The sequence below is a fragment of the Protopterus annectens genome, chromosome 13.part0, assembly GCF_019279795.1.
Source record: "Protopterus annectens isolate FY-2018-M chromosome 13.part0, PAN1.0, whole genome shotgun sequence".
Classification (NCBI taxonomy): Eukaryota; Metazoa; Chordata; order Ceratodontiformes; family Protopteridae; genus Protopterus; species Protopterus annectens.
Window position 1 is genome coordinate 126,499,884 of NC_056747.1, and position 13,916 is coordinate 126,513,799.

General features: G+C 45.1%; 1 protein-coding gene across 1 annotated transcript in view; it reads right to left on the minus strand.

Annotated features, from left to right (window-relative positions):
* The window catches only part of RAB8A (RAB8A, member RAS oncogene family), a 902,849-nt gene that overhangs the window by 236,276 nt on the left and 652,657 nt on the right, over positions 1-13,916 (minus strand). Inside the window, exon 5 of the mRNA XM_044090710.1 lies at positions 7,416-7,505. Within this exon, the coding sequence (XP_043946645.1) occupies positions 7,416-7,505 (90 nt within the window). The remainder of the gene's footprint in view (positions 1-7,415; positions 7,506-13,916) is intronic.

The following is a 13,916-nucleotide window of genomic DNA, read 5'->3' on the forward strand; positions in this document are numbered from 1 at the left end:
AGTTAGGGGACGGGAGGGAGGGTAACCAGGACTGCAACAGTGAATACCCTCGAACATCTACATTTATGGCAAGTGTACACAATTGTACTATGTTCTTCGTGTTTCACTGTTGCAGTCATTACATGGGTAGATTCCCAAAGCTATGGTTGGGAGGAGGAATTTAAACAGCATTAGGGCCAGCTATAAAGCTCTGCAAGACCGGCAGTGGCAAAGCCAGCTCTGGATTTAGAGAGAATTGGCAAATTATAATGCTTGGTGAAAGTATATACAGAACTCCAGGTAGCAGTTTCTAGGATGTCCCTGGTAGGGATGCCTCTGAGAAAGGCTGTAGAGTTAGATGCAGCCCTGGTGGAGTGAGGTCTGATCCCCTGGGGGATAGGTTTTCCGTGGTACTTATAAGCAGAAGTGAATGCAATGGCTTATCCATTTAGAAATGATTTGCTTTGAAATAGCCTTCCCCTCTGTCTCTGCAGCAAATGCCACCAGCAGTTGTTCAGATTTCCTTTGAGGTTTAGTCCTGTCCAAGTAGAATCTAAACTGTCTGTGCACATTTAATGAATGCAGTATCCGTTCCCCTTTATTCTGTGGATTGGGAAAGAAGGTTGGCAAATGAATGGACTGATTAAGAGCCACACTGGATACCACCTTGGGCATGAAGGATGGATTGATTGTGAGGGACACCCTGTCCGTGTGAAAGATGATGAAAGGCTCCACTGCCATAAGGGCCTGTAATGATACCCTTCTAGCTGAATTGATTGCTAAAAGGAAAGCTGTTTTCCAAGAAAGAAATTTTAAGTCTGCAGTAGCAGCTGGCTCGAAAGGAAGTAGAGTGAGTTTCTCCAGGGCAAAGTTAAGGTCCCAGGCTGGGGTTGGTGCTCTCCTGGGTGGTCTCAAATTTTTGGCCCCTCTGAGGAACTGCTTGAGCAGTGGATGAAAGAAGAAGGGAGGTTCTGTGTTATAATGAGCTGAAATGGCTGGGGCGTGGATTTTAATGGAGGAAAAAGACAGGCCCTTGTGAAGATCTCAGTTAATTATTGTAAAATCGGAGGTAAATTGGGTGCTGCTGTGCTCATCCCTTGAGATTGGTTCCAGGCACAGAATCTTTTCAATTTTTCAGCAGAAGATTTTCTAGTACTAGGCCTCCTTGCCTTTAAAATGATATCCATCACAGGTTTGCTGAGGGATGGTAAAGGAGAGAATAAGTAATTAGCCAGGCTGCAAGGTTCAGTGTTAGAAGCTGAGGGTGCAGAATCTGGTTCTCCTGCTGAGACAGCAGGGAAGGAGTCTGAGGCAGGTGCCATGGAGATAACCGTGACACACTGCGCAGGAGGGGGTACCAGTGTTGGCGCGGTCAGTCTGGAGCAATCAAAATCATCCTTGGTTTGTCCTGTTTGATTTTTAGTAGCACTTTGGAGAGCAGAGAAGGCATAGACTGATAGGTTTTTCCTGCTGAAGGACACAGCATCCACTTTCCAGGCTTGTTTGTGGGGAGTCCTGGTGCAAAATTTGTCCAACTGGTAGTTCTGGAGAGAGGCAAGCAGGTCTATATCTGGGCTCCCCCATTTGCTTGCCAACATGTTGAAAATCCTTGGTTCCAGTTTCCACTTATGTGGGTCCATGAGGTTTCTGCTTAGTCCTTCTGCCAGTGTATTTAATTTTCCTGGCAGGAAATGAGCTTGTAGGTTCACTTGGTAGCTCAAGGCTGTGTTCCACAATGCCATGGATAGTCTGCAGAGGGGGTAAGAACGTGTACCCCCCCCCTGCTTTTTATGTACCACATAACAGTGGTGCTGTCCTGGAAGAATGTGGTTCTTGAAGGATGTCAGAGCATTCTGTACAGCTAACATTTCGTTTTGATTGATATGCAGGTGCATTTGACTTGGGTTCCATTTGCCCTGAATGCACTTCCCTGCCAGGTGAGCCCCCCATGCATAGTCTGATGAGTCTGTTAGGGTTTGGGCTGCAGGGGGTGGTGTGAAAGGTAGTCCCTTGTTTTGGTGGCAGGCCTCTGCCCCCCAAAGGAACTCTAGGCGTAGGCAAGGTATGACAGGAATCATTGTTTCCAGGTCTTGAGAATGTTGACACCATAGGCTTTTTAGATACCACTGTAGTTTCCTCATATGCAGTCTTGCATATGGAATTAGAAGAATGCAGGAGGCCATGAACCCCAAGGCTTGCAGTATTTGTCTTGCAGATAGCAGGGTTTTTGTGGCCACTTGTTTGAAGTAGGTTGTCAAATTAATTTGTTTCTCTGGAGTAAGGCAAGCCATCTGGGAAGTTGTATTCAAGCTTGCTCCCAGGAATATAATTTGTTGACATGGTACCAGGTGTGATTTATTTTCATTTATGGTGAAACCCAGACAAGTTAGAACCCTACAAGTTAGAACCCTTTGTACAAAGGTCAGATGATTCAAAAGCATGTCCTGGCTTTCTGCCTGAATTAGACAATCGTCCAGGTATGGGTATATTTGAATATTTCTTTGCCTGCAAAATGCAATAACTGGGGCTAGGCACTTTATGAATACCCTGGGCACAGTAGATAAGCCAAAGGGCAGTGCAGAGAACTTATAGTGAGTGTAGCCAGCATTGAAGCACAGGTATCTTCTGCAAGATTCCCTGATTGAGATGTGCAGGTATGCTTCTTTTAAATCTAGTGTTGCCAACCAGGCATCTTTGCCTAGCATAGGAAGTAATTGGTGAAGAGTCAGCATCTTGAATTTTGGAATCTCCAAAAAGGTGTTTAGAGTAGACAGGTCTAGGACAGGACGCCATGAATTTTCTTTTCTGGGTACCAGGAAAAGTCTCGAGTAGAAATCTTGTCCCTTTTCCTCTTCTGGTAGCAGATGAATAGCCCCCGTGCTTAAGAGAGAAAGTACTTGTTTTTGGGCCTCTGCCCACTGATTTGGGGGTAGGTCCGGCCACCCGCTTGGTGTTGGCAACATATGGAAGTGAAATCTGTATCCCTGGGACACTATATTTAGAACCCACTTGTCCTGGGTAATGAGTTCCCAATTATTTGCATGAAGAGCAATCTTTCCCCCAAAGGGGAAGTCAGTTGATAAGTGCTTGGAAATTTTAAAAGGAAGTCATTGAGACAGTTTACCATAAAAGGGGGAGTTTTATTATTCCCAGATTTGGAAGTGGAGGCCCCCCACTGCTTAGTTCTATGTGTCCCCTGGGACTGAAACTTGGGGTTTTTGCTGCGTCTGGGTTTGGCTTGAGAAGACCTGGAAGGGCCTGGAAAGGACCAGTTCTTAGAGGGCCAGTGCCTACTAAATCTAGGAGGCTGAACTTGTAAAAAATCTTTAACAGTTTGCATAGATTTAGCTTTTTAAGAACTTCCTCAGCCTTGTTGCCTAACAGGCAGTCCTGATTTAAAGGAGCATCCAACAATTTAGCTTTAACATGATCAGGCAAAGAATGCTCCTTAAGCCAAGCATGCCTTCTGAGCACAGACCCAGTAACAGCAGCCCTGCAAGAGGCCTCTAATTAATCAAAACCACATTGCAAAGTATGTTTTCCAACTTGTTCAGCAGAATGCATTAAATCCCGTAATTCTTTATTTTTCAGCACAGTCAGGCATTAACATCATCTTCTGTTTAAGCAATCCAATAACATGTTGTTGATATTTTAACATATGAAACTGGCAGTTTAAAGCCCTAATGGCCAAGGTTGCAGAAGTGTAAACATTTTTACCCCATCTATCCAGCGCCCTGGAGTCTCTATCAGAGGGGGTAGGATTTTTAGCAGTAGAAGCCTTAATGCCCTTGGGTCCCTGTGAAACAGTCTCTGGATCCGCAATAGGATTTTTAAAAAGGAACTTGTGAGAATCAGGAACCTTGTAATATCTATCAGGTTTTCTGGGAGCAGGAGGCAAAGAATCAGGGGTCAAACTAGATTCTGAAAAGGCATCATCAACAATGTCTAGTACAGGAAGTATAGCTAAAGGCCTATGCTGAGGCGGCAGGAGTAAGAAATCACCAAGCCTCTTTTTAGAATAAAAAAAAATCCTGGCTTTTAAGTGGAAATGCTCCCTTAGAGTATGTAAAGTTTCACCAAAAGAAAAATCCTCTGGAGGGGAAGCAAGGGAATAGAGCCCTCTGCAGCAGAATCCTCATAAGTAGATAAGGGCAAATCTAGATTGTCAGAAGAATCACAAAAATCAGAATCCTGTTCAGAAGATTCAAACAACTTCAGCCCTAGGTCTCTTAGAAGGGGGAGGTTGGCTTCCCCTGATTAGAATTATAACATCTTCAGCCATTCTTATCATTTGTTTTTCAGGCATAGAGGACTGAGCATGCAGCCTGGGCGTCTGTTTCTTACGCATGATTCGAGATTTTGGCCTAAATGAAGGAGGCGTTGGTTTAATATGCAAGTCCGTAGGCCTGAATACACCCTCAGAAGCAGATGCCTGCACAGCAGCTCCAGACCCATCCAAGGTAGAGACATCCGCAGGTTCCACAGTTGAAGCATCTCGCGGCATACCGGACTCCGAATGGGTCTCAGTAGAGGCCTGCGAGTCAGAAGTAGCGGGTATTGGGGGCTGCGAAAGCGCCTCATTGAGCACCGGCGAACTAGCGACTGGCTTATGAGAAGCTTCGTCGGCAGCTTTGGATCTCAGGGGCCTGTCTCTGTCTTTATCTTTGCATTTTTTTGGAATCCCGGTAGTCGGAAGGCTAACCGATGACATTTCTGAATAATTAAACCGAGAACCAAAATATTTAGAAGCGAAAATATACCGACGATGGATAGTGCGCTGTTTAAATAAAGCACAAAACTGACAGCAAGGCACGTTGTGGTCAGGGCCTAGGCAAGGAATACAGTACAAATTAAAATCTTTATGAGGTATTTGCTTTCCACAAGTAATGCAATTATTAACTTTTACTGACATCTGTAAGGAGCAAGAAAAAGTTTCCCCAATGAGGTACTTAGCTTTAGTTGAAGACTTCGGTTCTGAAACTCGAAAACGAAAATTTCAGGAGTCAGCCGACCTGCACCTGCGAACTGCTTCCGCTTCGGGCATTGCACGGCAAGAAAGACTGATGTAATGGTGTTGGCTGCATGTTTTATACCAGACAACCTGAAGTCATGGAAGAAGGGACAGCAACCAACACAGAACCCACGACTTTGTTAATCAGGCCGACTGAGGGCTACTGCAAAGCAGATAACCCAAATGTAATGATTGCAACAGTGAAACACGAAGAACATCTCCCTGCCTTTGGGGCGGAAGTGGTCCACTGTTTGATTCTCTGCTCTGTCTGGGTGATCTGTAACTGCGGGGCTTACCTTGCCCCTGTCTGCTAGGTGCAGGAATGGACCAGTGCTTAGAGGGAAAATTCTTGCTGAATCTAAGAGGTTGAACCTGAAAGAAATCTTTTACTGTTTGCATTGATTTTGCTTTGTCTTCCATCTTTTTAAGCACCTCTTCTGCTTTTTCTCCAAACAAGCGGTCCTTATCCAAGGGTGCATCAATTAATTTAGACTTAACAGAATCCAGGAGAGGTTGTTCTTTCAACCATGCATGTCTCCTAATGACAGATCCAGACAATGCTGCCCTGCTTGAAGCTTCTAGTGAGTCATATCCACAGTGTAATGAGTGTTTGGCCACTTGACAAGTAGAGTGCAGTAAATCTGCTAACTCTTTAGAATTGGTACAGTCAAGAAAGGTAGAAATCTTTTGCTTTAATAGCTTCAAAGTATGTTGTTGATATTTTAACATCTGTCCAGAGCTCTGACATCCTTGTCAGAAGGAGTAGGATTAGTTGCAGAACTAGTCCTAGCTCCTTTATGTCCCCTGTGTAATGACCTCTCGGTCTGCAGCAGGATTTCTGTACAGGTATTTGTGAGAATCCGGTACTCAGTAATACTGGTCAAGTTTACTGGGAGCAGGTGCGAGGGCATCAGGGGCTAAGCTGGATTCATGGAAAACATTATCCACCAGTTCTAAGATAGGGGGATGGCCACAGGTCTGTGCTGGGGCAGGTCTAGAAACTCTCTTAGCCTTTTCTTAGGCTGAGGGAAGTCTTGAGATTCCCAGTGGAAATGTTCCCTGAGGGTGTGAAGGGTTTCCCCAAAGGAAAGGACTTCTGGTGGGGAGGCAGAAGGAATGGATTCCTCTGCATCTGAATCCTCATAAGCAGTCAGAGGTGGTTGTTCCTCTTCAAAATCTGAATAACCAGATTCCTCAGAATCCTGCTCTGTCACCTTGCTCTGTCATTAGTTCAGAAGAAGGGTGTCTTCCTTTTAGAAGGTGTGGCCTGACTGCCCCTGATAAGGGAGATAAGATCCTCCGCCATCTTAAGCATTTGGGCTTGGGGTGGTGGAGCAGGAGTAAGATGGTGGCTAGAGGCAGATGTTTTTAGGAGAGGCCTGGCTTCTAGGCCTAAGAGTATCCATCGGTCTGAGAGAAACAGTAGTCGGATGAGAAGACGTCATTTTTTGTCTAGAATTGGTACTGCGAAAGGCCTCCTCGGAAGCCAGTGCTTGCATCGCAGCTCCAGACTCAACCGAAGCAGAGACAACCAAAGGCTTGGAAGACAAAGATTTCTGCGGCATACCAGACTCTGAAAGGGTCTCTGGTACAGGCCTGCGTAGTTATCGTATAGGGCATCAGGGACTGCGAAAGCACCTCACTGAATTCTGGAGAACTGACGACCTGCTTAGCAGTAGCGCTGTCAGAAGGCTTAGCCTTGTGTGGTCTCTTATCTTTAATCGCTACTGTTTTCAGAACGTCTATGGATTGTTGGTTGGCGGATGCCATTTCGGAAGACGGAAGACAAAAATACCTGTCTACAAAAAGGCCCTATGACGAATGGTTCTCGCGTTAAAGAGAGCACAGAACCAGCAACGGGGGATGTCGTGGTCTGGGCCTAAACAAGTGATGCAGTAAGAATGGAAGTCTCGGTGTGGGATCTGCTTTCCACAGGTGAGAGAACTGTTAACTTTTTCAGACATCGGTTAGTGCAAGAAAAAAGGATCCCCAACTGGGTACTTAGCTTTAGACGTTTTCAGCTGTAATCCGAGCTCTGGTAGCGACCGACCGGCACACTTGCGAGCTGCTTCTGTTACAGGCCTCACGGCACTGATGACCTGACGTCAGTCCACAAGCGACAGCAGCTGATGCAGAAAAACACTGACTCTGGTATTCGGACCAGCCGAGGGCTACTACAGCAGAGATAACCCACAGGTGATGACTGCAACAGTGAAACACAACGAACATCTGACACACACTCATAACAAATGGTCTTGGTTAACAATCCTGCAGACAAAGAGCCCCTAACAATGTATATATTTACAGTGACAAAACATCTAAATTAAAAGGTGTATTCACTGTGCCTGAAAGCAACTAATCAGTAACCCATAGAAATTCTCCAACATTAGTATGTGCCCTTGTACTTTAAGTGAAATGTACTTACCTTCTCGCCTCGTTCTTTTGAAACTTGCCTTTTCTCATTTACGTCACACTTATTCCCAAGTATCATCTTTTCGACATCGGCTGAAGCATGCTGGATATAATTGGAAAAACATCAGAAAATGACCTGGCTAAACCACTTTAAAGCAATAAACAGTACAAAAATTAATTCTGTAGTGACATTACAGACTAAGCCCAAAATAAGCCCTTCACAGCACTCTTCCTTTAGGGATGCTACCTCTGCAGTGAACAGCTATACATCTAATAGGGGCACTCTTCCCATCAGACACAAGTCTACCTAATTTGTTCACATAAATACAAGGCATCTTCACTGCCTGTTCCAGTAATTATACATTTCAATCTTACTGCTCCACTTCTAAGCTGCTCCATTCCATACCACTGTCAAAAACACAGTAACATTCCAGAAGAATCCCACTAACCATACTGCACAGAACAGAATGCCGCATGCAAAGTATAATGCCTGGTGACAAATAAAGTGACTTTATGGATAAAGGCTACAGATCTGTGACTAAACTATATTTAAACTGCTATAGATACAAAAAGATAGCAGGGTAGTGAAAGTGCAGTTTTGTACCTACCATAAATGTAGATGTCTGATAGATATGCATCTGCAGTCATCACATATGGGTTGTCCTGCCTCAGGCAGCCCTTGATCGGCGGATTCCAAAGTCCTGGTCGATGTCGCCCTTTCCCGGCGTCAGGCCTGGGGTATAAAAACGTCAGCCGACGCCATCTTCCTCAGTTTTTCTTGCCCCAGATGCCAGGTGCCCTCTAAGGAAGGCTAAATTTGGAGGAATGCAATAAATTCCAAACATGCACAGAAATATATATATATATATATGCATAAATATATATATATATATATATATATATATAAAACAAATACACCATAATAGATAACCCCAGCAAGCTATGAGAGGGATAAGTACCCAATAAATACCACAGAGGGGAGGAGGTAAACCTGACTGCAGATGCATACCTATCGGACATCTACATTTATGGTAGGTACAAAACTGTACTATGTCCTTCAAGGATGCATCTGCAGTCATCACATATGGGTAGAATACCATAGCCAATCTGGGGGTGGAGGATCTAAGTAAAGGATGGTGTAGCTAAAATGCCCTGCAGGGCTGCTGTAGCAAAGCCTGCTCTGGATCTGGAATATAAAGGTAAATTATAATGCTTGGAAAATGTAAGCACAGAGCTCCATGTAGCAGCTTCTAAAATGCCCTTGGTAGCCACCCCTCTTAAGAAGGCTGTGGAGGTGGCTGTGGCTCTGGTCGAATGAGGTCTAATGTTAGCTGGCACAGTTTTTCCATGAAAGGAGTAACAAAAGCGAAAGCAGTTTCCTATCCATTTAGAAATTGTCTGTTTGGAAATTGCTTTTCCTTGTGCACTAGCAGCATATGCTACAAACAGCTGGTCAGTTTTTCTGCTACTTTTATTCTGTCCAAGTAGTAGCGCAACTGTCTGTGTATGTCCAGGGTGTGCAGAAGCTTTTCCCCTTTGTTTTGTGGATTTGGAAAGAAGGTAGGCAGGTGAATAGCTTGGTTTAATGAGACCCTGGATACCACCTTTGGCATAAATGAAGGATTGGTTCTCAAACAGACTCTGTCTTGATGAAAGATAAGAAATGGCTGCACTGCCATGAGGGCCTGTAACTCAGATACTCTTCTTGCTGAGGTTATGGCCAGAAGGAAAGCAGTCTTCCAAGACAGGAACTGTAGTTCTGCAGATGCTGCTGGTTCAAAGGGAGGTAGTGTTAGTTTTTCCAACACGAAGTTAAGGTCCCAAGTAGGCACTGGTGGATTCCTTGGGGGATTAATGTTTTTAATTCCTCTTAGAAACTGTCTTAGGAGAGGATAAGAGAAGACAGGTGGATCAGTATTGTACTCTGCTGAAATTGCTGAAGCATGAATTTTAATGGAAGAGTAAGACAGGCCATTGTGGAGCATTTCTGCTAAATATTCCAGGATATGTGCCATGCTCATAACTGTTACATCTAGGCCCTTTGAGGTGCTCCAGGTATGAAATATTTTCCATTTTGCTGAGTATGCCTTTCTTGTGGAAGGCCTGCGAGCTTCCCTGATGATATCCTTCACTCTCTTGGATAGCTTATCCTGGTGATGAATCAAGGTATTTTCCAGGCAGCTAGTTGTAATGTTTTCAGGTTGGAATGCAGAGTTTTGTAATTGTGCTGTGTCAGGAGAAGCGGCCATTGTGGAAGAAGCCATGGTTTCGTCTGTGACATGCTCTTTAGCAATGGGTACCAGTGCTGTCTTGGCCAGTCCGGAGCTATCAGAATCACTCTTGGCTGCTCTGCCCTGATCTTCAGTAAGACCTTGGTCATTAATGGAAGAGGTGGGAATGCATACACTGTTAGCGTTCTCCAGCTGAAAGAGAGAGCGTCCACTTTCCATGCTTGTGGGTGGTATGTCCTTGAGCAGAATTTCTCCAGCTGATGATTGTGTGGGGAGGCAAAAAGGTCTATGTCCGGTCTCCCCCATGATTGTGTTATCTGATGGAAGATGTCTGGGTGCAGCATCCATTCGTGTGCATCCATGATGTTCCTGCTTAAGCTGTCCGCCAGTATATTGTCCTTTCCTGGCACAAACTGGGATTGCAGTTCTATATTGAGTGTCAAGGAAAGTTCCCATAGATTCATTGCCAGTCTGCAAAGAGGGTAGGAATGGGTGCCTCCTTGCTTGTTTATGTACCACATAACTGTAGTGTTGTCTGTCCTTATTAGCAGGTGGCCTTGATGTAGAAATAACTTGAAGGCCTCGATTGCATGCATCACTGCCAGCATTTCCTTTTGGTTTATGTGCATGTGTAGCTCTTTTTGTGACCATAGTCCTTGAATGCACCTTCCCTCCATGTGCGGTCCCCATCCGTGGTCTGAAGCATCCGTTGTAATGGTTTGGCTGGCTACTGGCTTGCTGAAGGGCAGACCCCTGTTTGACTGGCTTGCTTGAGCCCACCACAGAAATTCCCTTTGAAGGCATGGGATGAGGGGTATCAAAGTTTCCAAGCTGTGACTGTGCTGAGTCCATAGACTCCTTAGGTACCATTGTAGTTTCCTCATATGTAGCCTTGCTTGAGGAATCAGAAGAATGCAAGAAGCCATGTAACCCAGGGCCTGCAGGATTTTCCTTGCAGTCAGCTGAGTTCGTCTTGACAGGTTTTTGAAGTAATCCGGTAGTTGACTTTGTTTTTCTTCTGTGAGGAAAGCCATTTGGGTGGTTGTGTCTAGATTCACACCCAGAAAAGTTATTTATGTCTTGATTCACACCCAGAAAAGTTATTCTTTGGGATAGTACAAGTCTTGACTTGTGAATGTTGACTGTATATCCCAAGGACTGAAGTAGGTAGATGGCATAATTCAAGTGTTTTTCCAAAATTTGTTGGCTGTCCGCTTGTATAAGGCAGTCGTCCAGATACGGGTATATTTGCATCCCCTGAAGTCTGCAGTGTGCAATTACTGATGCCAGGCATTTCGTGAATACTCTGGGCGCAGTAGATGAGCCAAAGGGCAATGCTAAGAATTGATAATGCTCTGAACCTGCAAGAAATCTGAGGTGTCTTCTGCAGCTTTGTCTGATAGGGACATGCAGGTATGCCTCCTTGAGGTCCAGAGTTACCAGCCAAGACCCCTTGCCCAGCATGGGAAGGAGTTGCTGTAGAGTCAGCATTTTGAATTTTGGCACAATGAGATAAGTATTTAGTGCGGACAAGTCCAGAATAGGCCTCCATTGCTTTTCTTTTCTTGGAACAAGGAAGAGTCTGGAATAAAATCCTTGGCCTTGTTCTGAGAGAGGAACCTTTTCTATTGCTTTCATTTGCATTAGGTTGGAGATTTGTTTCAAAGCCTCTGCCCTTTGATTTGGTGGCAGGTCTGGCATGCCTTTTCTTTTCGGTAATGTGTGGAAATGGAACCTGTTATCCTTTGTCTATTATTTGTAGTGTCCATTTGTCCCTTGTAATAATGTGCCAATTTTTTGAAAATAAGGAAAGCTTTCCGCCCAAAGGTGCTTCCAATTGAGCCCTGGTTGGCGGTGTCAAAGTAAAGTCATTGAGTCTGTCCTTGTGCAGCAGTTGTAGGCCCTGCACTACCTCTCTGGTTGGGAGGCTGCCATTGACGTCCTCTGTAGGAGCCTCTAGTTTGCCCTCTACCTCTGGCACGCCTGTTCTTGCCTCTCTGAAATCTGTGTCCGGAAAGGGACCAGTTCTTGGAAGGCCAATTTCTGCTGAATCTTGGTGGTTGGACTTGCATAAAATCTTTGACTGTTTGTACAGATTTTGCCTTTTCTTCAAATTTCTTTAAGACCTCCTGAGCAGTGGAGCCAAATAACTTTTGCTTTTCCAGTGGAGCATCCAGAAGCTTTGCTTTAACATGGTCTGGCAGAGATTGTTCCTTCAGCCAAGCATGCCTACGTATGACTGCACCTGTCATAGCTGACCTACATGAAGCCTCCAATGCATCATAACCACACTGCAAGAAATGGTTGCTAACCTGTTGAGAGTTATGTACCAGGATCCTGAAGTGATTTACGATCTAGGGGTTCAGGTGAAGACCGTTTTTTATGCAATTCATCTAACAAATACTCTTGGTACTGTATCATATGAAATTGACAGTTTAAAGCCCTTATAGAAAGGGTAGCAGAAGTATACACTTTTTTACCCCATCGCTCTAAAGCCCTGGACTCCCTTTCGGAGGGAAGTGGATTTTTAGTAGTGACAGCTGCAACCCCTTTAGGGCCCTGGGAAATAGTTTCTGGATCAGCAGAGTGGGCCTTGTAAAGAAAAAGATGTGATTCCGGGACCCTGTAATGCCTATCGGGTTTGGCAGGAGCCGGAGGGAGAGTGTCAGGGGTTGTGCTAGACTCTGAGTACACATCATCAATGACATTCAAAACAGGGGGAATAGCCAAAGGTCTATGCTGAGGCAAATGCAAGAAGGTCCTTAATCTCTTACTGGAATCAGAAAATTCCTGGCCCTGCCATTGGAAATGCTCCCTCATAGTGTGCAGAGTTTCCCCAAAGGACAGCTCTTCAGGAGGGAGGCCGAAGGGATAGATTCCTCTGCATCAGAAAAAAGCCTCCTCCTGGTAGTCCGAGGGCAGAGCCATCAGAGGCCTCGTCTGAGGAGAGGGATCAGAGGGCTCAACCCTGGGCCTTTTCTGTAGGAGGTTGAGAGCCCCTGTCCGGATGGCTAATTAATGAAATAAGGTCCTCTGCTAGACTAAGGCTCTGAGAACCTGTAGTGGGTCCCTGAGGGATAACCCTGGGAGGCATAGATTTAGAGTGTTTAGCAGCTTTAGCCCTAGAGAATGCCTTAATAGACATGGATGCAGGAGGCCTGGCTGCACCATGTGCTGGTGTAGTTTTGTCTAAGGGAATGGTGTCGGAAGGTTCCTGGACACCAGATTCCAAAGGAGATTCAACAACCGAGACAGTAGTGTCTTCCGGGGCCGAGGTTGTCGGTTGTACAGTTGGTAGTACCAAGGACTCTGTTTCAGCCGAAACTGAGACACGCCTGGCCGTGGTTTCAGCGAAACGTGTCGGTCCTTGTCCTTCCGTTTCTTTATTAAATGTGAAGTCGAGTCTCTGGCGGCATTTTGTAAGCAAAACTAGCCCCAAAAATTCCTCTGCAAACTCCGACCGGCGTCTTAGAGTGGAACAGGCGATGGTCTGGGCCTAAGCAAGGTAGGCAGTAAGAGTGGAAATCCTTATGAGGTATTTGTTTCCCACAAGTTAAGCAATTATTAATTTTATCTGACATCGGCTGAGGCAAGAAAGAGTCCCCATTTGAAGTCTTGGTTTAGCTGAATTACAGGAGCTGGAACTGCTTCTGCTTGGGCACCACGAGGCAAGAAAGACTGGGAAGATGGCGTTGGCTGGCGTTTTATACCCCAGGCGCTCTGGCGGCGACATCAGCCGGACCAGGACTTTGGAATCCGGCCGACCGAAGGGCTGCCTGAGGCAGGACAACCCATATGTGATGACTGCAGATGCATCCTTGAAGGACATCTGGGAATGAACTATATTTACAAGACAACATTTTATGATGACAAAGTCACTCATTGCCTCTTGCGGAGTTTACTAACTTTGCAGTCATTATGGGTCACATAAGGGTTCGATCAGTACACATTGGTGACTTTTGATCATAAAATTTTGCTTTGCTGATGGACATTTGTACCAACAAGCAGGAGATGCATAAGAGGACACCGCTCTGGATCTCCAGATTCTTAGAGAACAAAAAAAAAAATACTAATCCAGGTACAGTAAGCATGGAGGCAGTCAGGAAAGTGGAAAACAATTCCAGTCAGCTAAATGATGTAGAGGGAAAAAGTCCAAGTAGGACTAGATGACCCAAGACTGAATAGCAGTTTAGGCACTGAAGGAAAAGTTTAGTTGAGTTGGTACAGCCATCTTGTACATCCTGAAGGGAGGAGTAGCAGCCTAGTTGGCTGAAATATTGACA